Source organism: Saccoglossus kowalevskii, chromosome 10, assembly GCF_978046115.1.
Source record: "Saccoglossus kowalevskii chromosome 10, keSacKowa6.1, whole genome shotgun sequence".
NCBI lineage: Eukaryota > Metazoa > Hemichordata > Enteropneusta > Harrimaniidae > Saccoglossus > Saccoglossus kowalevskii.
In genome coordinates, this window is record NC_140650.1 from 33870440 (window position 1) to 33896213 (window position 25774).

At 34.6% G+C, this 25774-nt stretch overlaps 2 protein-coding genes across 2 annotated transcripts in view; one reads left to right on the forward strand and one right to left on the reverse strand.

Annotated features, from left to right (window-relative positions):
* Nucleotides 1–17: 17 nt before the first annotated feature.
* LOC100372787 (beta-centractin) lies at nt 18–20115 on the reverse strand. Its single transcript, XM_085504536.1, has 10 exons — nt 19972–20115; nt 16319–16383; nt 15824–15938; nt 9648–9734; nt 4054–4178; nt 3558–3774; nt 3089–3181; nt 2595–2831; nt 948–988; nt 18–619 (listed from the first exon to the last, which is right to left on the reverse strand). Exons 1-10 carry the CDS (start codon nt 20017–20019, stop codon nt 517–519), a joined length of 1131 nt encoding a protein of 376 aa, XP_085360662.1. The 5' UTR covers nt 20020–20115; the 3' UTR covers nt 18–516.
* Nucleotides 20116–20618: 503 nt separating this feature from the next.
* The window catches only part of LOC100313743 (suppressor of fused-like protein), a 28102-nt gene continuing 22946 nt past the window's right edge, over nt 20619–25774 (forward strand). Inside the window, 1 exon segment of the mRNA NM_001168192.1 lies at nt 20619–20753. Within this exon segment, the coding sequence (NP_001161664.1) occupies nt 20632–20753 (122 nt within the window). The 5' untranslated portion in view covers nt 20619–20631.

Below are 25774 nucleotides of genomic sequence, written 5' to 3' on the forward strand. Positions count from 1 at the left end.
CCAAAGTCGCTGTGGTGACTCACTCCTAAAATTACTGTAACTCACTCCCAAAATCTCTGTGACTCACTCCCAAATTCGCTGTGCCTCACAACCAAAGTCACAGGGACTCACTTCAAAATGAAATGTTCACTAGTTCAAATTTCTGTCGTCTCATGAAATTAAAGTAGTTTACAGTACAGCAATATCATTTGTTAACATGTTCATTTCATAATCTGTACCTCTCAAATATAACTTATTTACCTTGGCATCCTGTGTTGCTATGGAGATATTTTGAATAAACTAAGGTAAACTGACTTTGCTTAGCACAACCATAAAATACTGACATGCTTTATGAAAATTAAAATTATTTAATGATATGATGTTCAAAAGCCTTGTATGATGTCACAAGGAATACCGCAATGAATTCTGGGAGATAACAAGACATTGAAGTGGTGGTATTCAAATGAATAATTAAAATGACCTTATTCAACACAGTTCTACTGCACAGATATAATATTTACAGCAAAATGTCTGGGTTTAGAATGTTTTACGATGAACAGCTTTGGCACCATCTTCTTCGTATTCTTTCTTAGATACCCACATCTTTTTGAATGTATCTAACGATGCCAAGATTGAACCCCTGTAATAATAAAAACAATAATGGGGCTATAATCAAATTGCAATAGTATAGTGAATGACATCACAAAGATTTACTTAATAAAATTGAAAGTGTTCTGAATCTAGAATATTGATACATGTAGATGTATTTACATTATTTTGGCAATGAAATAATTTTGCAAAGGCTTTATTCATGAAGTAGGTTCACTGACACTAAGACATAGAAAGTAAGTTTCCATTGAGATTCAAATCACAAACACAAGTAATATAAATGAAAAAATTGTTCTTGCATTGGATTTGTTTCATGCCCTGAAGAAAGCAGCAATATCCAAGGGAGAATAGATACTTACCCTATCCATGTAGAGTAAAGCCTTTCCTGTGGTGCAGATATCTGAAATAATTTCACATAAATAATTGAGTTAAAAATCAGCATCCGTAGTCGTAAATGTTAACTTTTCATGGTCTGAGATAACAATAACAAATCAAAGAAAGCTTAAAAAGAACACCTGTGTGCTGAGAGTATTGGAGAAGTATGACAAATTTATTATGGTTCTTGAGATATCAGTGGAACTTGCATATACATACAGACAAACTAATTGCAAAGACTCCCATTGCATGCATTGCACACAGGAGTCAAACAGCTTTTTTTTATGAATATTTTATCAAGAATCACTGAAAAAAAATATGTTGCAAAGAAAACAACAATTACAAACAAGCAGCCTATCGGCTGAGATAGCTCCGCTGTTAACAATGCACATTTCAATTAAAGAACTGAAGACATCATTAGAAAATGAACAATATGTATAGTATCAAAGCAATCGGACTTGCAGTTTTTAACAAGAAGTCGAAAATATCACTTTTTACCAAAAATGACAAAAATATTCACCAAAATTAGAGAATTGAAGATATCATCACAAAATGAACAAATCTGAGAGAGGTCCACATGTAGTATCTAAATATGTAATATCAAAGCAATCAGACTATTGGTTTTTTACAAGAAGTCGAAAATATCACTTTTTACCAAAAATGACAAAAATATTCACCAAAATTAGAGAATTGAAGACATCATCACAAAATGAACAAATCTGAGAGAGGTCCACATGTAGTACCTATATATGTAATATCAAAGCAATCAGACTTGTGGTTTTTAACAAGAAGTCGAAAATATCACTTTTTACCAAAAATTACAAAAATATTCACCAAAATTAGAGAATTGAAGATATCATCACGAAATGAACAAATCTGAGAGAGGTTCACATGTAGTACCTATATATGTAATATCAAAGCAATCAGACTTGTGGTTTTTAACAAGAAGTCGAAAATATCACTTTTTACCAAAAATTACAAAAATATTCACCAAAATTAGAGAATTGAAGATATCATCACGAAATGAACAAATCTGAGAGAGGTTCACATGTAGTACCTATATATGTAGTATCAAAGCAATTGGACTTGCGGTTTTTAACAAGAAGTCGAAAATATCACTTTTTACCAAAAATTACAAAAATATTCACCAAAATTAGAGAATTAAAGATATCATTACAAAATGAACAAATCTGAGAGAGGTCCACATGTAGTACCTATATATGTAATATCAAAGCAATTGCACTTGCGGTTTTTAACAAGAAGTCGAAAATATCACTTTTTACCAAAAATGACAAAAATATTCACCAAAATTAGAGAATTGAAGATATCAACATGAAATAAACAAACCTAAGAGAGGTCTACCCAAGGTACATATACACCAAGTATCAAAGCATTCAGGCTTGTAGTTTTCAAGAAGAAGTCAAAAAAGTAAAACATTGACACGGACGACGACGACGGACAATCACTCATATGATAAGCTCCGCTCGACAAAGTCGACAGCGGAGCTAAAAAAGACTGCATGGCCAATCAATGTAGACTGTCAAGAACCATGTCTACAAGACACCACCAACTGAAAAAATAGTAAATACTTCCATGTACATTTATGAGTGAAAAAAAAAACAATTGCTTACCCTGATTTTGACATCTTTAGGAGCTAATTTTTTCACTTCACTAAGTAGTCGGTCTCCAAATCCTTTAAACAAAGTAGAGCCGCCAGATAGGACAATATTGGCAAATAAAGTCCTTCTTAAATCCATATCCGATTTCTGAATAGCATATGATAACACTTCATGCAGTCCCTCACACTCCTCTCCGATGAGATGTGGTTGAAATAAAAGTTCTGGTGCTCGGAACCTGGCAGGACCAACCTGTGACACAAAGTAACATACAAAAAATATTCAATATATATAGTTCAAAACAATAATTATATAAAAATTGTAATGCTGAATCACATGATATTCGGTTTGAAACGATAAAAGTTCAAAAATAAGGATGCTACAAAATTAATTGTTATGACAAAGATTTCATTTCAAGCACAAACTTGCTGGTCTCACACCGACAGAACAAATGAAATATGGAAAGGTTTTGTCTATCACAATATGTACATCAGAATTAGTTTCAATACCTCTAGTGTACTTCCATCAGGCAGTGTATATGGTGTCTTCTCAATTTCTGAACCTTCTTCTTTTTGAGGATTCAAAGCTAAATAACATCCACGCTGAAAAAAAAACAAAAAAACATTCAAATACTACCATATTTATGAATATTAATAATTTAAATAAAACCATGTTATGTTTTTTTGCATGATGTATAATACATCAATGACACATACATTTGTATTCCTTTTAATAGCTGCAATACACAATGTTTCTCGAGTGAGATAAATGGGTGCAACTAATCCCATTCTTAGAGAAGATATTGCTAATAAGAAGAGACTTGTTATATTCTAAACAATAAACCAAACAGAGCTGACTATTTAAAAGACATTGATTTCACCAACTACGTCGATTTGATGCCATAAAATCAATTCACTGCTGGTCATGTGACTGATTGGAAACATGTGTACTGTAAATATTTTGTATTTAAAAACTTACTTCTTTTATTGTCCTAACGATTTCTAATTCTGCTGAAGTGTGGAAATTATAACCTTCTTTCCTCATTAATAATTGTAAGTATCTTGTAACATCTCGTCCAGCAATATCAACTCTCATTATGGAATGCGGTAATGCAAACCCTTCATATATGGGCACCGCATGGGTAACGCCATCACCAGAGTCAAGTACTACACCTGTGGTACGACCAGTAGCATAACTACAACACAAATAATGTGAATTTAATGTCAGTTAACGCAACGCAAGTTGAAATTGAGATTAAGTGAAAAAAATTCTTGGTTCGGTCAATATTAATAAATTCAAGATATTAATTGAGGTGCACATGTAAAACCTACATTTTGATTTAACTTTTAACAAAATGAATCATAGTAAGTCGGAGAAAGAAATTTTTTTTTACAAATCATGGCTGAGTAACTGCTGTTCACAATCTCACATAAAATAAACTAGCATCTATGTATGCACACCAAGAATGACTCACAGGCTAAGAACAGCTTGCATTGAAATAAATAAGGCGGGTACATTGAATGTTTCAAAGAAAACTTCAGCAGCTTTTTCTCTGTTTTTCCTCGGGTTGAGTGGAGCTTCTGTCAACAGAACAGGATGCTGGAAACAAATATAAATTTAAAATTTAAGTAGAGACACATATGAGAACCCAGCTAAACAACTCATCTAATATGTGACAAAACATTTCTTTGAAATACTCTTGCAGATATTGTTATATCGCCGAAGATTTAAAAATGACAATCTGCAACTGGAAATGAAGTAATATGAAGTGCAAGTAATTACAAAATTGCAAAACAAACTACATTTTTAGGAATACCATGAAAATAAGTGATTCAGAGAATGGAGTGTATTCTGCTAGTGTATTTATTTGCAAAGTATGCACTACAAGCATTTTGTGTTTTTAAATAATCAAACATTTCCAAGCACCTACTGTGTTCTGTGATGCTATTGGTTAGAACTGACACACATTTCCAAGCATCCACTGTGTTCTGTGATACTATTGGTTAAAACTGACAAACATTTCTAAGCACCCTCTGTGTTCTGTGATGCTATTGGTTAGAACTGACAAACATTTCCAAGCACCCACTGTGTTCTGTGATGCTATTGGTTAGAACTGACAAACATTTCCAAGCACCCTCTGTGTTCTGTGATACTATTGGTTAGAACTGACAAACATTTCTAAGCACCCTCTGTGTTCTGTGATGCTATTAGTTAGAACTGACAAACCTTTCCAAGCACCTACTGTGTTCTGTGATGCTATTGGTTAGAACTGACACACATTTCCAAGCACCCACTGTGTTCTGTGATACTATTGGTTAGAACTGACAAACATTTCTAAGCACCCTCTGTGTTCTGTGATGCTATTAGTTAGAACTGACAAACCTTTCCAAGCACCCACTGTGTTATGTGATGCTATTGGTTAGAACTGACACACATTTCCAAGCATCCACTGTGTTCTGTGATACTATTGGTTAGAACTGACACACATTTCCAAGCATCCACTGTGTTCTGTGATGCTATTGGTTAGAACTGACACACATTTCCAAGCATCCACTGTGTTCTGTGATACTATTGGTTAGAACTGACAAACATTTCCAAGCACCCACTGTGTTCTGTGATGCTATTGGTTAGAACTGACAAACATTTCCAAGCACCCACTGTGTTATGTGATGCTATTGGTTAGAACTGACACACATTTCCAAGCACCCACTGTGTTCTGTGATGCTATTAGTTAGAACTGACAAACCTTTCCAAGCACCCACTGTGTTATGTGATGCTATTGGTTAGAACTGACACACATTTCCAAGCATCCACTGTGTTCTGTGATACTATTGGTTAGAACTGACACACATTTCCAAGCATCCACTGTGTTCTGTGATGCTATTGGTTAGAACTGACAAACATCTCCAAGCATCCACTGTGTTCTGTGATACTATTGGTTAGAACTGACAAACATTTCCAAGCACCCACTGTGTTCTGTGATGCTATTGGTTAGAACTGACAAACATTTCCAAGCACCCACTGTGTTCTGTGATGCTATTGGTTAGAACTGACACACATTTCCAAGCATCCACTGTGTTCTGTGATGCTATTGGTTAGAACTGACAAACATTTCCATGCACCTACTGTGTTCTGTGATGCTATTGGTTAGAACTGACAAACATTTCCATGCACCTAGTACTGTGTTCTGTGATGCTATTGGTTAGAACTAACAAACATTTCCATGCACCTAGTACTGTGTTCTGTGATGCTATTGGTTAGAACTGACAAACATTTCCAAGCACCCACTGTGTTCTGTGATACTATTGGTTAGAACTGACAAACATTTCCAAGCATCCACTGTGTTCTGTGATACTATTGGTTAGAACTGACAAACATTTCCAAGCATCCACTGTGTTCTGTGATACTATTGGTTAGAACTGACAAACATTTCTAAGCACCCTCTGTGTTCTGTGATGCTATTAGTTAGAACTGACAAACCTTTCCAAGCACCCACTGTGTTCCGTGATGCTATTGGTTAGAACTGACACACATTTCCAAGCATCCACTGTGTTCTGTGATACTATTGGTTAGAACTGACAAACATTTCCAAGCATCCACTGTGTTCTGTGATACTATTGGTTAGAACTGACAAACATTTCTAAGCACCCTCTGTGTTCTGTGATACTATTGGTTAGAACTGACACACATTTCCAAGCATCCACTGTGTTCTGTGATGCTATTGGTTAGAACTGACACACATTTCCAAGCATCCACTGTGTTCTGTGATACTATTGGTTAGAACTGACACACATTTCCAAGCATCCACTGTGTTCTGTGATGCTATTGGTTAGAACTGACACACATTTCCAAGCATCCACTGTGTTCTGTGATACTATTGGTTAGAACTGACAAACATTTTCAAGCACCCACTGTGTTCTGTGATGCTATTGGTTAGAACTGACAAACATTTCCAAGCACCCACTGTGTTCTATGATGCTATTGGTTAGAACTGACATACATTTCCAAGCATCCACTGTGTTCTGTGATGCTATTGGTTAGAACTGACAAACATTTCCATGCACCTACTGTGTTCTGTGATGCTATTGGTTAGAACTGACAAACATTTCCATGCACCTAGTACTGTGTTCTGTGATGCTATTGGTTAGAACTGACAAACATTTCCATGCACCTAGTACTGTGTTCTGTGATGCTATTGGTTAGAACTGACAAACATTTTCAAGCACCCACTGTGTTCTGTGATGCTATTGGTTAGAACTGACAAACATTTCTAAGCACCCTCTGTGTTCTGTGATGCTATTGGTTAGAACTGACAAACATTTCCAAGCACCCTCTGTGTTCTGTGATGCTATTGGTTAGAACTGACAAACATTTCCAAGCATCCACTGTGTTCTGTGATGCTATTGGTTAGAACTGACAAACATTTCCAAGCATCCACTGTGTTCTGTGATGCTATTGGTTAGAACTGACAAACATTTCCAAGCACCCACTGTGTTCTGTGACACTATTGGTTAGAACTGACAAACATTTCTAAGCACCCTCTGTGTTCTGTGATGCTATTGGTTAGAACTGACAAACCTTTCCAAGCACCCACTGTGTTCTGTGATACTATTGGTTAGAACTGACAAACCTTTCCAAGCACCCACTGTGTTCTGTGATGCTATTGGTTAGAACTGACAAACATTTCTAAGCATCCACTATGTTGTGTGATGGTATTGGTTAGAACTGACAAACATTTCCATGCACCCTCTGTGTTCTGTGATACTATTGGTTAGAACTGACAAACATTTCCAAGCATCCACTGTGTTCTGTGATACTATTGGTTAGAACTGACACACATTTCCAAGCACCCTCTGTGTTCTGTGATACTATTGGTTAGAACTGACAAACATTTCTAAGCACCCTCTGTGTTGTAATGCTATTGGTTGGAACTGACAAACATTTCCAAGCATCCACTGTGTTCTGTGATGCTATTGGTTAGAACTGACACACATTTCCAAGCATCCACTGTGTTCTGTGATGCTATTGGTTAGAACTGACAAACATTTTCAAGCACCCACTGTGTTCTGTGATGCTATTGGTTAGAACTGACAAACATTTCCAAGCACCCACTGTGTTCTATGATGCTATTGGTTAGAACTGACACACATTTCCAAGCACCCACTGTGTTATGTGATGCTATTGGTTAGAACTGACAAACATTTCCATGCACCTACTGTGTTCTGTGATGCTATTGGTTAGAACTGACAAACATTTCCATGCACCTAGTACTGTGTTCTGTGATGCTATTGGTTAGAACTGACAAACATTTCCATGCACCTAGTACTGTGTTCTGTGATGCTATTGGTTAGAACTGACAAACATTTTCAAGCACCCACTGTGTTCTGTGATGCTATTGGTTAGAACTGACAAACATTTCTAAGCACCCTCTGTGTTCTGTGATGCTATTGGTTAGAACTGACAAACATTTCCAAGCACCCTCTGTGTTCTGTGATGCTATTGGTTAGAACTGACAAACATTTCCAAGCATCCACTGTGTTCTGTGATGCTATTGGTTAGAACTGACAAACATTTCCAAGCATCCACTGTGTTCTGTGATGCTATTGGTTAGAACTGACAAACATTTCCAAGCACCCACTGTGTTCTGTGACACTATTGGTTAGAACTGACAAACATTTCTAAGCACCCTCTGTGTTCTGTGATGCTATTGGTTAGAACTGACAAACCTTTCCAAGCACCCACTGTGTTCTGTGATACTATTGGTTAGAACTGACAAACCTTTCCAAGCACCCACTGTGTTCTGTGATGCTATTGGTTAGAACTGACAAACATTTCTAAGCATCCACTATGTTGTGTGATGGTATTGGTTAGAACTGACAAACATTTCCATGCACCCTCTGTGTTCTGTGATACTATTGGTTAGAACTGACAAACATTTCCAAGCATCCACTGTGTTCTGTGATACTATTGGTTAGAACTGACACACATTTCCAAGCACCCTCTGTGTTCTGTGATACTATTGGTTAGAACTGACAAACATTTCTAAGCACCCTCTGTGTTGTAATGCTATTGGTTAGAACTGACAAACATTTCCAAGCATCCACTGTGTTCTGTGATGCTATTGGTTAGAACTGACACACATTTCCAAGCATCCACTGTGTTCTGTGATGCTATTGGTTAGAACTGACAAACATTTTCAAGCACCCACTGTGTTCTGTGATGCTATTGGTTAGAACTGACAAACATTTCCAAGCATCCACTGTGTTCTGTGATGCTATTGGTTAGAACTGACACACATTTCCAAGCATCCACTGTGTTCTGTGATACTATTGGTTAGAACTGACAAACATTTCCAAGCACCCACTGTGTTCTGTGATGCTATTGGTTAGAACTGACAAACATTTCCAAGCACCCACTGTGTTCTGTGATGCTATTGGTTAGAACTGACACACATTTCCAAGCATCCACTGTGTTCTGTGATGCTATTGGTTAGAACTGACAAACATTTCTATGCACCTACTGTGTTCTGTGATGCTATTGGTTAGAACTGACAAACATTTCCATGCACCTAGTACTGTGTTCTGTGATGCTATTGGTTAGAACTGACAAACATTTCCATGCACCTAGTACTGTGTTCTGTGATGCTATTGGTTAGAACTGACAAACATTTTCAAGCACCCACTGTGTTCTGTGATGCTATTGGTTAGAACTGACAAACATTTCCAAGCATCCACTGTGTTCTGTGATGCTATTGGTTAGAACTGACACACATTTCCAAGCATCCACTGTGTTCTGTGATGCTATTGGTTAGAACTGACAAACATTTCCAAGCACCCACAGTGTTCTGTGATGCTATTGGTTAGAACTGACAAACATCTCCAAGCACCCACTGTGTTCTGTGACACTATTGGTTAGAACTGACAAACATCTCCAAGCACACACTGTGTTCTGTGATGCTATTGGTTAGAACCCTTATCTTATAAATCTTTGATCTGACACTCAAATGCACATTTCTCAGATGCATCATGTGAGGGCGCACATCAAAATAAGATTCATATGTCTCCTTACCTCTTCTGAAAATGTTTGTAGTTGATCTTTAGAATAAATATACTGCCATATTCTTTCCATATCGTTCCAATCTCGTATTACACCATGCTGGTAAATAGAAAAACTGTTCAGTTTATTGGCAAACATTTAAAGCACTGTTAAATGATAGACTGAATACTTCAGATTATACGAGTTGATATAATGAATAGAAACAAGCAGCCTATCGGCTGAGATAGCTCCGCTGTTAGAAATGCACATTTCAATTAAAGAACTGAAGACATCATCAGAAAATGAACAATATGTATAGTATCAAAGCAATCGGACTTACAGTTTTTAACAAGAAGTCGAAAATATCACTTTCTACCAAAAATGACCAAAATATTCACCAAAATTAGAGAATTGAAGATATCATCACGAAATGAACAAATCTGAGAAAGGTCTACATGTAGTATCTATATATGTAATATCAAAGCAATTGAACTTTTGGTTTTTAACAAGAAGTCGAAAATATCACTTTTTACCAAATATGACAAAAATATTCACCAAAATTATAGAATCCAAGATATCATCACGAAATGAACAAATCTGAGAAAGGTCTACATGTAGTATCTAAATATGTAATATCAAAGCAATTGAACTATTGGTTTTGAACAAGAAGTCGAAAATATCACTTTTTACCAAAAATTACAAAAATATTCACGAAAATTAGAGAATTGAAGACATCACAAAATGAACAAATCTGAGAGAGGTCCACATGTAGTACCTATATATGTAATATCAAAGCAATCGGACTTGTGGTTTTTAACAAGAAGTCGAAAATATCACTTTTTAGCAAAAATTACAAAAATATTCACCAAAATTAGAGAATTGAAGATATCATCACAAAATGAACAAATCTGAGAGAGGTCCACATGTAGTACCTATATATGTAGTATCAAAGCAATTGGACTTGCGGTTTTTAACAAGAAGTCGAAAATATCACTTTTTACCAAAAATGATAAAAATATTCACCAAAATTAGATAATTAAAGATATCATTACAAAATGAACAATTCTGAGAGAGGTCCACATGTAGTACCTATTTATGTAATATCAAAGCAATTGCACTTGCGGTTTTTAACAAGAAGTCGAAAATATCACTTTTTACCAAAAATGACAAAAATATTCACCAAAATTAGAGAATTAAAGATATCATTACAAAATGAACAAATCTGAGAGAGGTCCACATGTAGTACTTATATATGTAATATCAAAGCAATTGCACTTGCGATTTTTAACAAGAAGTCGAAAATATCACTTTTTACCAAAAATGACAAAAATATTCACCAAAATTAGAGAATTAAAGATATCATTACAAAATGAACAAGTCTGAGAGAGGTCCACATGTAGTACCTATATATGTAATATCAAAGCAATTGCACTTGCGGTTTTTAACAAGAAGTCGAAAATATCACTTTTTACCAAAAATGACAAAAATATTCACCAAAATTAGAAAATTTAAGATATCAACATGAAATGAACAAACCTAAGAGAGGTCTACCCAAGGTACATATACACCAAGTATCAAAGCATTCAGGCTTGTAGTTTTCAAGAAGAAGTCGAAAAAGTAAAACATTGACACGAACGACGACGGACAATCACTCATATGATAAGCTCCGCTCGACAAAGTCGACAGCGAAGCTAAACAAGCAGCCTGTCGGCTGAGATAGCTCCGCTGTTAGCAATGCACATGGCAATTAAAGAACAGAAGATATCATTAGAAAATGAACAAATCTGAGAGAGGTCCACATGTAGTACCTATATGTATAATATATCAAAGCAATTGGACTTGCGGTTTTCAACAAGAAGTCGAAAATATCACTTTTTACCAAAAATTACAAAAATATTCATCAAAATTAGAGAATTAAAGATATCATCATGAAATGAACAAATCTGAGAAAGGTCCACATGTAGTACCTATATATGTAATATCAAAGCAATTGGACTTGCGGTTTTCAACAAGAAGTCGAAAATATCACTTTTTACCAAAAATGACAAAAATATTCACCAAAATTAGAGAATTAAAGATATCATTACAAAATAAACAAATCTGAGAGAGGTCCACATGTAGTACCTATATATGTAATATCAAAGCAATTGGACTTGCGGTTTTCAACAAGAAGTCGAAAATATCACTTTTTACCAAAAATGACAAAAATATTCACCAAAATTAGAGAATTAAAGATATCATTACAAAATGAACAAATCTAAGAGAGGTCCACATGTAGTACCTATATATGTAATATCAAAGCAATTGGACTTGCGGTTTTCAACAAGAAGTCGAAAATATCACTTTTTACCAAAAATGACAAAAATATTCACCAAAATTAGAGAATTAAAGATGTCATTACAAAATAAACAAATCTGAGAGAGGTCCACATGTAGTACCTATATATGTAATATCAAAGCAATTGGACTTGCGGTTTTCAACAAGAAGTCGAAAATATCACTTTTTACCAAAAATGACAAAAATATTCACCAAAATTAGAGAATTAAAGATATCATTACAAAATAAACAAATCTGAGAGAGGTCCACATGTAGTACCTATATATGTAATATCAAAGTAATCTGAATTGTAGTTTTTAACAAGAAGTCGAAAATATCACTTTTTAGCAAAAATTACAAAAATATTCACCAAAATTAGAGAATTGAAGATATCATCACAAAATGAACAAATCTGAGAGAGGTCCACATGTAGTACCTATATATGTAGTATCAAAGCAATTGGACTTGCGGTTTTTAACAAGAAGTCGAAAATATCACTTTTTACCAAAAATGATAAAAATATTCACCAAAATTAGATAATTAAAGATATCATTACAAAATGAACAATTCTGAGAGAGGTCCACATGTAGTACCTATTTATGTAATATCAAAGCAATTGCACTTGCGGTTTTTAACAAGAAGTCGAAAATATCACTTTTTACCAAAAATGACAAAAATATTCACCAAAATTAGAGAATTAAAGATATCATTACAAAATGAACAAATCTGAGAGAGGTCCACATGTAGTACTTATATATGTAATATCAAAGCAATTGCACTTGCGATTTTTAACAAGAAGTCGAAAATATCACTTTTTACCAAAAATGACAAAAATATTCACCAAAATTAGAGAATTAAAGATATCATTACAAAATGAACAAGTCTGAGAGAGGTCCACATGTAGTACCTATATATGTAATATCAAAGCAATTGCACTTGCGGTTTTTAACAAGAAGTCGAAAATATCACTTTTTACCAAAAATGACAAAAATATTCACCAAAATTAGAAAATTGAAGATATCAACATGAAATGAACAAACCTAAGAGAGGTCTACCCAAGGTACATATACACCAAGTATCAAAGCATTCAGGCTTGTAGTTTTCAAGAAGAAGTCGAAAAAGTAAAACATTGACACGGACGACGACGGACAATCACTCATATGATAAGCTCCGCTCGACAAAGTCGACAGCGAAGCTAAACAAGCAGCCTGTCGGCTGAGATAGCTCCGCTGTTAGCAATGCACATGGCAATTAAAGAACAGAAGATATCATTAGAAAATGAACAAATCTGAGAGAGGTCCACATGTAGTACCTATATGTATAATATATCAAAGCAATTGGACTTGCGGTTTTCAACAAGAAGTCGAAAATATCACTTTTTACCAAAAATTACAAAAATATTCATCAAAATTAGAGAATTAAAGATATCATCATGAAATGAACAAATCTGAGAAAGGTCCACATGTAGTACCTATATATGTAATATCAAAGCAATTGGACTTGCGGTTTTCAACAAGAAGTCGAAAATATCACTTTTCACCAAAAATTACAAAAATATTCACCAAAATTAGAGAATTAAAGATATCATTACAAAATAAACAAATCTGAGAGAGGTCCACATGTAGTACCTATATATGTAATATCAAAGCAATTGGACTTGCGGTTTTCAACAAGAAGTCGAAAATATCACTTTTTACCAAAAATGACAAAAATATTCACCAAAATTAGAGAATTAAAGATATCATTACAAAATGAACAAATCTAAGAGAGGTCCACATGTAGTACCTATATATGTAATATCAAAGCAATTGGACTTGCGGTTTTCAACAAGAAGTCGAAAATATCACTTTTTACCAAAAATGACAAAAATATTCACCAAAATTAGAGAATTAAAGATATCATTACAAAATAAACAAATCTGAGAGAGGTCCACATGTAGTACCTATATATGTAATATCAAAGCAATTGGACTTGCGGTTTTCAACAAGAAGTCGAAAATATCACTTTTTACCAAAAATTAAAAAAATATTCACCAAAATTAGAGAATTAAAGATATCATTACAAAATGAACAAATCTAAGAGAGGTCCACATATAGTACCTATATATGTAATATCAAAGCAATTGGACTTGCGGTTTTCAACAAGAAGTCGAAAATATCACTTTTTACCAAAAATGACAAAAATATTCACCAAAATTAGAGAATTAAAGATATCATTACAAAATAAACAAATCTGAGAGAAGTCCACATGTAGTACCTATATATGTAATATCAAAGCAATTGGACTTGCGGTTTTCAACAAGAAGTCGAAAATATCACTTTTTACCAAAAATGACAAAAATATTCACCAAAATTAGAGAATTAAAGATATCATTACAAAATGAACAAATCTGAGAGAGGTCCACATGTAGTACCTATATATGTAATATCAAAGCAATTGGACTTGCGGTTTTCAACAAGAAGTCGAAAATATCACTTTTTACCAAAAATGACAAAAATATTCACCAAAATTAGAGAATTAAAGATATCATTACAAAATAAACAAATCTGAGAGAAGTCCACATGTAGTACCTATATATGTAATATCAAAGCAATTGGACTTGCGGTTTTCAACAAGAAGTCGAAAATATCACTTTTTACCAAAAATGACAAAAATATTCACCAAAGTTAGAGAATTAAAGATATCATTACAAAATGAACAAATCTGAGAGAGGTCCACATGTAGTACCTATATATGTAATATCAAAGCAATTGGACTTGCGGTTTTCAACAAGAAGTTGAAAATATCACTTTTTACTAAAAATGACAAAAATATTCACCAAAATTAGAGAATTGAAGATATCATCATGAAATGAACAAATCTGAGAGAGGTCTACCCAAGGTACATATACACCAAGTATCAAAGCATTCAGGCTTGTAGTTTTCAAGAAGAAGTCGAAAAAGTAAAACATTGACACGGACGACGACGACGGACGACGACGACGACGACGACGAACAATCACTCATATGATAAGCTCCGCTCGACAAAGTCGACAGCGGAGCTAAAAAGTGAGAATAGGAGTCAGCAGGCAATGAGTTAACTTTGTTGACTTTTGAGTTGTCAGGTTTCACCCGAACACCACTAGAGGGTAGAACATAGTACCAGAATGACAGTGGTTTTCGACGCTTGGAGTCGGGTTGAATTAATACAACATTGTATGCACCCAATTAGCATTGTGTGGGAAGCGTATTATTTCTGACCTACAGGTAGGTATATAAAATAGTTAACTGGTATTGGTGAAATATCCCTGACTTTCGGACTTTACTTTCTATGATTTTCCATGAAACAACTGTTCATCGGCCATGACGATAGTTGCAGTCGCGAACCTGTAGATATCAGCAATGGAATCGCAAAACACAGAATTATCATGATTAGCAAACGGAAGAATAATAAGAAAGGAATATTTAGTTTATCTGCATGTTTTACAAGTTCAATAAGCTTTGCCTTCCGTGCATTACTCCATGTTATCATGTTATGCCTGCTGGGGGAATTTACAAAGTTGTGGAACTTTCTTCAAAGTAAGTTTATTGATTCAAACCTTGAAATGCATATGCAAATGAGAATCCAATAGGAACTCAAAAGTTGTTAATTGAAATACAATTTATTGGTTGTGTGCCAATTGAATTGTAAATATTGAAAAATAAATAATAAATTCATATTGAATTTGTTAAAGTTAAAATGAGCAAAAGATTATGGAAATGAAGCATTGGTATGTTACCTGTGAATCAGACTGGAATAATAATAAATTAATTAATTCATACATACATACATACATACATACATACAACAACTATTTATTTATTAACCATTCATACATTTACTACTAATTAATCATTGTTAGTCAATAAGCTCACCTCCATTGGGTACCTAATACTAAGCAAGCCTCGATGTTCTTCAGCCTTGGGACCAATAAACATATCACCTTCCAAGGCTCCAGCCATCACACGGATATGTTTAGGTCGACCAACACTGTAATCAAATCAATACTTTTAGTTAGAAATCTGTTCTAGGAAAACTGCCACGGCCTGATGACTTAGAAACTTTTGAAAACTTCACTAACGATCTCTCTAACGATGCACTCTTTAGAATGAACACCAGATTCACTGAAGATGAAAATTTATATAAATAGCCACTGCTTGCCATTCTGGTGAAGAGCAGTAACACAGCAAATCAAGTGAATATGCTTGCTACCTAAGTTAAAGGGAAAGTCAAGGCTAACAACATAACATTCCCAAATGAAAGAGCTTGGCAAATGTAAGGAAATGCAATTTATAGTTCTTTTATATCACTTTTCACTCTCCAGGAAGATCCTACTAATCAGTGTTCAATAAGCTGTAAAGACTACTTACTAGTTTGCAAAATGGTATTTGGGTATTTGATCTCCAGCAAATCCAGCCTTGATTACACCAGAACCCTGAAAAGAGTACACATACATGTATATACATTTTGTAACAGCATATAAACTGATCTCAAAAAATCTATTGATTTCAAAAACTCATTGATTTATTATATTATTTATAAGAATCTTCAATAGTATTCATTTAATTCTCTTAATATGACAGTATACGTTTTAGGTTGAAGAAAGGGTAAATTCTCCAACTAGTCATTACTGAAAACAACAATTTTGAAAATTGTATGAAATCCCAGCAACTCTGGTGAAATTATTTATACACAACACATTTCTGTGCCCTGGAAACAAAACAAATAATTACTACATTTGTATAACCTAATTAATCAATCAAATATGAATTATAATATTATTAAATACAAATTATAAAGTTTATAATATTAATATCTATGAAATAATATACATAAATGTATTTCAGAACAGCTGTTATGTACAGTATGGTGATGTATAATTAACATAACAATGCACACTGAATAGAGACATACTACCCTAGTCATTGCAAATGTTGATTCTACCTAGCTATAGCATATGGGGTTATGGTTCTATGTCAGTTAAATATCATGCTAAATGATTATAGGGTTTGTTGAAGAGCAAAGGCTGTATTTATACAGTTTTCAAACATTCCCAAATATTAAAAATGTTGAAAGTTGTTAAGACTAATAAATATAATATTAAAAGAAAGTGGTAATAATTTCTTGTATTGGTAATTATTTGATATAATCAGACATTTCAGGCAATGATCCTTGTCAGATATATAAACTGATACTGCTATTAATGAAAATTTATTGCCCCAAATATCTACAAACTGCAAAAATAAGCCTTTCAGCTTACAGACCTATGTTCTTTTATTTAAATAGAACAAATACTGTACTGTAATATGAAATGTGTACATTATTTTCAATGTATATCAATGAAAATGAGTGATGAATACTTTAAAAAAGTAAGCAATTTCACACATTCAGTGTATCCAATAAAATAAAAAAATATTCTGATTGTCATTTTGCTACGGTAATTGTGCCAAAATAAACACCAAATTATTTCTAGTTCTTTAAGTTCAGTATGGTATTAAGTAAGGCTATCTAGTTTTGTGGCCAATCACATCTATCCTCCTGGATATCAGACAACTGTTCTGCCCGTTACCCATAACCCTCTCGCTTTACAGCAAGTCTCAGAAGTATTGGGGCAGCCAACTTGAAAACTCGCTAGCGAATTGGCTAACTGCTTGGGTTTTGACTAAACGGTTGGCTTTGGAATCTCGCTGGCACCGGTTTGTGATCGTGTCCACTCTTGGCGAGTCTATATTGCATTAGGGGACATACAATGTTTTTACGCATTCTCAGGCTGGTACATGTCTGGATTCCCCTGAATGATTTGAGCTCGAAAATGGCCACATTCAGCTGGCGTGATAATATTATAAATGCGAATAATCTACCGATATTTATTATATGAGGTTAACCTTCTTGAACACTGCTTGACACTAAATAGACAAGTTGAGAACAGTTTCCTACAAATCAGGGAGAAAATAACAAACTTTCACACTCAAACGATCCGTTGGGGTAACATTAAGCCAACCGCTGAAAAAAAATCGACCTCATTCATCGTTTTGTGTGGACACGGAAGAGCATGGAACACTTTCCCTGGTATATTTGAAAGCGAAATCACCATCCAACTGTAAGACCGTTGCCGAATAGCTCCTAAAGTATGAGGATCGTCCCCTACTGTTATATAGATTCGCCTTAAGTGGGCGTGACCACAAGACGGCGCCAGTGAGATTCGAAAGCCAACAGTTTAGTCAAAACCCAAGCAGTTAGCCAATTCGCTAGCGAGTTTGCAAACTGGCTGCCCCAATACTTCTGAGACTTGCTGTAACAAATCTTGTTACTAAGAACTTAACTCCATGTTTATTGGGAGACTGTGACATTTATTGGCTCGTAGTCATAGTATCCAAAATTTATTAGAAGCACTAGGGGACTCCAAAAGGCAATGTGTATGTCCATCCCACATGGTGACTTCATTTCTAGTCAATCATGTGCTTCAGCCCAACCAAACATAAATAAACAATTATAAATATTTTGTTTAACAAATTTGTATTCACTTTAATTTCCTGGATATTATTATTGGTCAAAAAGCTAAGTTATCAAATGGATTAATTAAATTCATAATTACATGTCAGAACGGAAAGAATATTTCCCAGATACAAGCTAAAGGAAATTTACTTGTTTTTATATTTTTTAAAAATTTTGAAGAAAGGGAATTTACTACATGTACCAGTTACTATGCATTTGCTAATGACAGATAGAGAATAACGAGTAAATTCTTACAGCAGTTTTTAAACTGATTTTATTTAAAATACAATACAATAAACTTTTATTTATAATTAAATTTTAAAAGGATTTAAACAAATCTGTTTAGTTATAATTTCCCCAGAGCCCTCTATGGGAGGAAATGTTGGAAACAAATAAAAATGGTACAAATTGAGTAAATTACACTACATTTTACATAAACATGGAGGTAATTTTTTTACCTCCATGAGATAACTAACCAAAAATACAAATTTTTACATTCCAACTCATGATTTGGACCCTGCATTGGAGAATCCAGAAAATGCTTACACGTACAACATATTTTTTAAAATTCAGGTAATCAGTTGGTAAAGAAATGTGGAAATGTGCCACTTAATCAGAAAAAAACAAAAACACAAAGTGTTTTGTCTCAAAAATAGCGTCTCCAAGAAGCATATAAAGTTAATTTCTTGAAAGAGTTTAATTTGCTTATTTTTTAAACATTCATTCCTATTTATGCGCAATCTGTCAATTTGTTTGCTTTTGTTTTTCATGTATTTCAATGCTGTTACAAATTATTGGCTAAATAAATTTGAAAAGATTCACAACGTTGATAATTTTCTGGCATTACTGCCCTTCATACATGAACTGAACAAATTCTGCATCAAACAGTATGACATCAAATTGATGCTTGATGATTTCAAATTTCTATAATACAGTTATAGAGTGATAAATCTGAATCTATGACCATTGAGAGTCGAGCAGCTGACCAGTGCAATTGTGTATACTGCGTTGTTGACTATGAACAAGTGAACAAGTCTTCCTTGTGCAGGTTTGCACCCAAATAGTGTCAAAACATATTGGGTTTGGTAATCAAATTTCAGTGATGGGTGGCAAGTGCTACACCATGCGAATGGAGTGCAGCAATTAAATCCCGGGCAGTGTGCAGTGGGTGTGGCACATTTTGGACACAAATGAAAACATACCGGGAAATATACATTTTTGAAATTGAATATCATGTGACAGGTGTGAGTCATATCTAGGGTTAGGGACTCAGCGCTCAGACACAGGAATCAGCGATCACAACCATTTAACATGATGAAAATCAGGGTGTGACATGCGGAGACAAGTAAAATCCTACAAAACAATGTCTCGATTGCATTTAGTAATACTATATCGCTTCAGATGAATGTACACTGCATAAATATTAATGATTATTACTCGACTCACATGACTAACGTCAAATATTGGTATATTCTGGTATAAATGGTTAGCGCCGTCGATATACAGATAAAACATTTTGTGTACTTACGTTATCAATTACAACGGGCTGGTTTGCAATAACGTCGTACGAATCCATTTGAAAGAAATATTTGATCTATCTCCAAACTTCCCATCAACAGGAAGGCAATGGATCCAAGCGGTGAAATTGAATAACCCTCACTGCGCATGCGCATTTAAATGATGTCATTTGAGGACTGTGTGAAGAATTGTGGGACTTATTTTATGTGATCCGTTGGCAGAAAAAAAAGTGCGTTTTGCCATTTTGAGCTAAAAAAGACGATGATGAAAACTGACAACTCGCTCCTAAAAAACGAAATATTCTATTTTGGAACTGTGCTCTTGGGAAAATTATTATTTCTACACGTGGGTGGGCTTTGTCAGAAAAAGACGGAAGTAATTGGCTGTCTCGTTTGACTCTCGCCTCCATCTGTCAGGCGTAGCGTAGTAAATGTTATCCTGATTTTCTGTTGTATTATAAGTCAGACGGAAGTTTCTCTTTTCTTTAACTAATGTTTAAAATGAAAAACAATATGCTTTTATAAGGAATGTATTTTTAATAAAAAGTTTTGTCTTAAACCTGCGATAGTTCATAGTGGGTGTATCAAGTAACAAGAACAGCCATGTTTAGGTCGCTGTAAAGCAAGCTTCGTACGTACAAGAGTTGTGAAAAATGGAGGCTGTGGAACCAATGCCAGCGACGGGAGCGAATTCTCAGCTGCCCATCGGCTTAGAGGCAATTTACTCATCATGCAGGAAACTTTATCAGAGCCAGCCTAACCCACTGCAAGTCACTGCCGTTGTAAAATATTGGTAAGGTGGATAATTCTGTGTAAATTTGGAGGTTGTTTGTGTCTTGGATCGAGTCATTCTTTGCCTACAATTGACAAGGACTCTTCGGGGAGGTCTTAGCTGTTTGAAATCACAGTTAGCAGCTAGCTGTTGGTGAAACAATGCGTTTTATCGTGTGTGGTATTCACATACACGGATTTTTCGTTTGTTCTGTGTATCGCTAGCAGTCAGTAGTTCAGTAAAACGAATTGAAATAAGTACATATGTAGCCTAGTTTTAAAACCAGTTTGAAATAACAAAAAGCGGAAGTGATACAGGAGTTTAGTTTGAACTTGGTGACATGATAACTTAGAAGGCAGAGAATTAGTTATTGCCGGATTTCATACCAAATTTCTGTGTTTTTGTACTTGTATTAAAATATTTTTTTGGTTTTCGGTACAATTTATCAAGTTTTAAGCAAAGTTGTTTCCATGGTAACAAAATCATATTTATTCTGTTGTGGCTGGTATTGTGAGTTGTGTAGATGGTTCAACATTGTTCAATGGTCGCCACACAACATAAAGCATTTTATGTATATTGAGGCTGTTAAACATATAACTAAAGAAATTGAGTCTTCAGGTCCAGAATAAAAAAAATTAGTGCATCACAGCTTTTTGTCAAAATTTGAAGACAAATAAACAATAGCGAAAATCCAACTGCATGAAAAACCAAAATAAAATCTTTATTATAGTTAAAAAGAAATTAAAAATTTTGTTTTTTAACTGGGCCGAGTAGAAAGTTAATTTCTTAGTAAAAATTGGTAACCAAAATGTAATAACAGTTGGTATATACTGTATCCATTGTAATTGCTTCTAGTACATGTATATTTGTTAAGGCAATGTTTAGTACCATATGTATGAAAAAAAGAGAAGTACGTTATGTGCACAATGTGTTAACCTGCAATTTCAAAGTACATTGTAACTTCTTTGAATTGAGTAATTTTTTATAAAGTTTTCCTTTGAAATTGCTTAAAAGTCACAGTGAAATATTGCAGTTGGGGATTGTAAATATTTGAATTAGTGAGAATTCCTTCAATTTGACTGAGTGGAATGTATGTGTACAAATAACTGATGAATTTGTATACATGGAAACATGCAAAATTAAAATTATTCTATAAAAGCATATAATACATGTATGTTGATCAGATTGGATGCTGACTAATACTTTGACTGTAAAGCTGATGTATATGTATGGTTGTGATAAAGTTGGAAAACTATCAGCATAAATTCAATTAATCTGATTGACTTGGGAAAAGGTGTTGGAATCCTAAATTGGTATAAAGCTCTGCATTTACAAAAACAGATCTGTGAACACCACCAATGCAAACTTCAACTCATAAAAAGATGTGTACATGTTTTTAAAACAGTGCAACACATTTATATCGCTGTATTAGTACTAGTGCATTTGCTTATATAAATGATAAAGATATTTCTGTGGTCAAAATAATAAGTTTAGTTCCATTTGGAGGAATCTGGGAACCATATTTACTCTATTATTAATTGTAAAAGTGAATTCACACAAACCAAATATTGCATGTATTGTATACTGAATCATTAAAATATAATTTATTTAATAATCTTATTTTCACTTGGAATTTAAATTAAATGGATGAATCGTTGAAAATAAAATCCAGTAAAAATAATTACATTTTTTACATTCCATTAATCACAAATCAGTAAAAATAAACTTAATACAAAACTCACAAAATTAATTCCAGCTAAAATATTTCACAACAGTCAGATGATGTAGATGTGCTTCTCAGATACATGCTTTCACTATTTCAATAAGGTATGTAGCTTTGTGCTATATTCATGATGCATCTCACATTACAAGAACAATACAGGGATGAGCTTCCTAGTAAGAAAGACAATAGAAAGTTTACACAACAATCAAACATTCTTTTGTCTTGTACAAGTTTGGTCATGGAGCTAAAAAAAAAGAGAATGAACTGATTTTATCCTACTTAAGTTATTTGTTTTGAGCTAATTATTCTTTTGTATAGACTAGCCTTTCATCCCTGCTGACTTTTGTTGACATAGATGTGTTGAAAGAGGGGTACTTGAAGAAATATTATGATTCGTTTTGTGGAAAAGAAATTCTAAAAGCCAATACAATACATAACATTGGCAGTTTTTCAAAATCTCAAGACAAAAACAACATGAAAATTAGACCACTTTTTGCAAATTTACAAGCTTCCCTGTTTTCAACGCATATGTAAATTTCCTTAGAACCGCAATACAATAAACCTTTGAATAGGGTGTAAAGTTGGCTCTTCATAGGAATGTTTGCATTATATGTTTTGCATACTAAGCTTTTGAAATAGTTGAATTTCAGGCAAAATTGCTGTGGATAATATGAGATATTACGAAGATACATCCAAGTATGTACGAAGACAGTACAACAGGAGTATCGACAGATGCGTAGCGGAGTTCGATGCGACCACGTACTGTCTGAGCGCATATTTGGTGCAGTATCCTTGTAACAACCTTATTATTGTACATCTTTTCCTCCCAGGGAAACATCATGGGAATGCCAAAATTCAAAACGTTTACAACAGATTTAGCAAAATTCTTTGTGTGGCAGGGATCTGCCCACGCTGGTCGGCACCGGTCGCTAACGACTGGCACTCAGAATTTCCAACCAGGACAAAAAGTTGGCGACCAGCACTATTCTATTTGTTTGATACACACATGATGTCAGCCACTGGACCATCATTCTATTGTCCTTGTTGGTTTTAACACACAACATAATGCAACAAATTAACACACAACAAAACTTGAAAGAAGACACCGCTGTTCAAAATCAACGTACATGTGTGACATCAGCCTAATGTGTTTTTGTTTTAACTTCCGATTGACATTCTGATAGTTTTAACAAACCATGGAGCTAAAAAAAGAAGGAGAGAGGACGCAATATAAGCCAATAAACTCCTTGTTTCACGCCCAGATTATCCAATTAAACCCATTGAATTTCGTTCTATGGAAATCCACGATAGCTGGTGTATGTTTGCACAGTGAGACGTGCCGTAGTCCTGTATTTCAAGTGAGATGTACGCCCCTCTCATAAAATTGAATGCGCAGTTAACAAATAAGGTCACTGCGTATGTGCAGTGGCGTGTGATTGGTACATTAGGTCATTCTGCGTATTTGAAGATCGGAAGCACAACAGTCGGACGATTATTCAAGAATTGGCGTCAATTTACAACATTTTTGTGCTCCGTGAGTTGACGATTTTCGAGGCTTGATTACCAAATTTTCCGCAAACATTTGCAAAACAGTTCAACTTGATTTATTATCGTTGTGAAGTTGGCTTTTAGACTCTATTTTCATTTTCTGCGAGCGACGTCCAGCGATTGGTAAAGATCGCATTTCATATGTCGATGGTTCGCCGCTAGGTTGGAAGATTACTGTACCTGTTTGTTACTGTGTGCATGCGCAGTCAACTCTAATCGCGCTCTCCGTCCCAGAGGCCTTTGCACACAGTGTGCCGGCGAATACCAAATGCGTTCCGAATATACACGAATCACGTAATCCAATTAGAAGGGATTAAACAGACAACAGGGAAGAGATTGTTTATCTTTTGGCTAAGCAAACAAGAACCAACTAACGTGGTACACAGGAAAGACAATAGGGTCCTCTCTCCTTCTTTTTTTAGCTCCATGAACAAACGAACCAGATCGGAATAAGTCGTACATCAAGATAATGGAAGGGGAGACAATAATAAATAAACAGAAGGAAGGATTACCATTGCAAGTTTAGTTGTGTGTAGGATTTGCCGAGTTGAACAATAACTTGCTCACTTCACCGGCAGCGATGCATCAAGCTGTCGTTCGTTTAATCTGCACTTGTACTCTAGTGTAGTAACCGTCATTGATGTTTCTGGCTTCATGACTCGTTCATAAAAATAAATTCATAAACTATATTCAGTCAGCGATACAAGGAATACTAATTTCTCACTATTAATGTGAATTACCAGCGTTCCATCGGAAAATAAAACAATTAAATTCTTGTTGCCACTTTTGCCAAAACAAACGGACGACACGCTTTGAAAAAAATATAGCTGCCAGGTCAGAGGTCAATGTCTAAAAATACGCGTTTTAGACATGATTTCAAAAATAAAGTGTATATATTTTTTCACTTTTATTAAAGCAGATTAATTTTACATTGAAATATTTAAAATAAATAAAAGTTAAAATAATTAAAGTGTAGTTGATTCGTAGCAAGTAGGATGGTAAAATGAATGTTAATTAGCGACCGACACACAAATCAAGCTGGGCAGAACCCTGGTGTGGGGTCTGGTCAAATCCTGGGGGCAGCCATGTTTTGTTTTATTATTATTAGAGGACGCTTATGCACGTAATTGTTCTTTATTTGGAATTCACATTTCCTAATATGGTAGGATGAAAATACCTGGTGTTACAGTGACAGATGTATAATAATTTATTTTAGCTGAATCAAGAATTTACTTCATGATCTATTTTCGCAGGAAAAATATTAGTCTTAAAACAGGTGGCAAATTGAGTATTTCGCCGTTAAGGATGCTGTACATGTTTTTCTGCTTTGAAACCAAAAATTCTATATTTTTACTAACGTTAGTACTTTCCCCGATTTAATCAATCAGACCATGGAGGTATAAACAAAAGGTAGAAAATTTGGGCACATGGCAGACTTAGTTTTCATGACCAAATTACGTATCATGGACTCCGGCCACAATGAGTCGAAAGTGAAACACTTGGCCCCCGGACTTAGCCACACGTAAAGCCTGAGACAAGCAGCTGTTTTACATGTTTTATTTTTTTTAATCTTCACATTCTCAACAAATAACTTGACGGATTCAATGAAGTTAGATTTGTTATACATGATATAGAAAGTGAACTGAATGTAAGATACCGGCAGTAGTCCCTGCCAGCAGTTGTTCCGGTACTATGTATTACGCATTGAAGATGGAAAAAGAATCATCACACTAATTTTGTCACAACAGTTTTGGGAACTAAAAACGGAAAA

What these genes read in the sequence shown, in the direction of transcription:
- LOC100372787 (XM_085504536.1), bottom strand. Translation starts at nt 20,019, where the DNA reads ATGGATTCGTACGACGTTATTGCAAACCAGCCCGTTGTAATTGATAAC. An exon ending in ATGCAAGCTGTTCTTAGCCT is followed by an intron (nt 3,775 to 4,053) that starts GTGAGTCATTCT and finishes TTTGTGTTGTAG; the next exon opens with TTATGCTACTGGTCGTACCA. An exon ending in TCGTTAGGACAATAAAAGAA is followed by an intron (nt 3,182 to 3,557) that starts GTAAGTTTTTAA and finishes TTTTTTTTTCAG; the next exon opens with CGTGGATGTTATTTAGCTTT.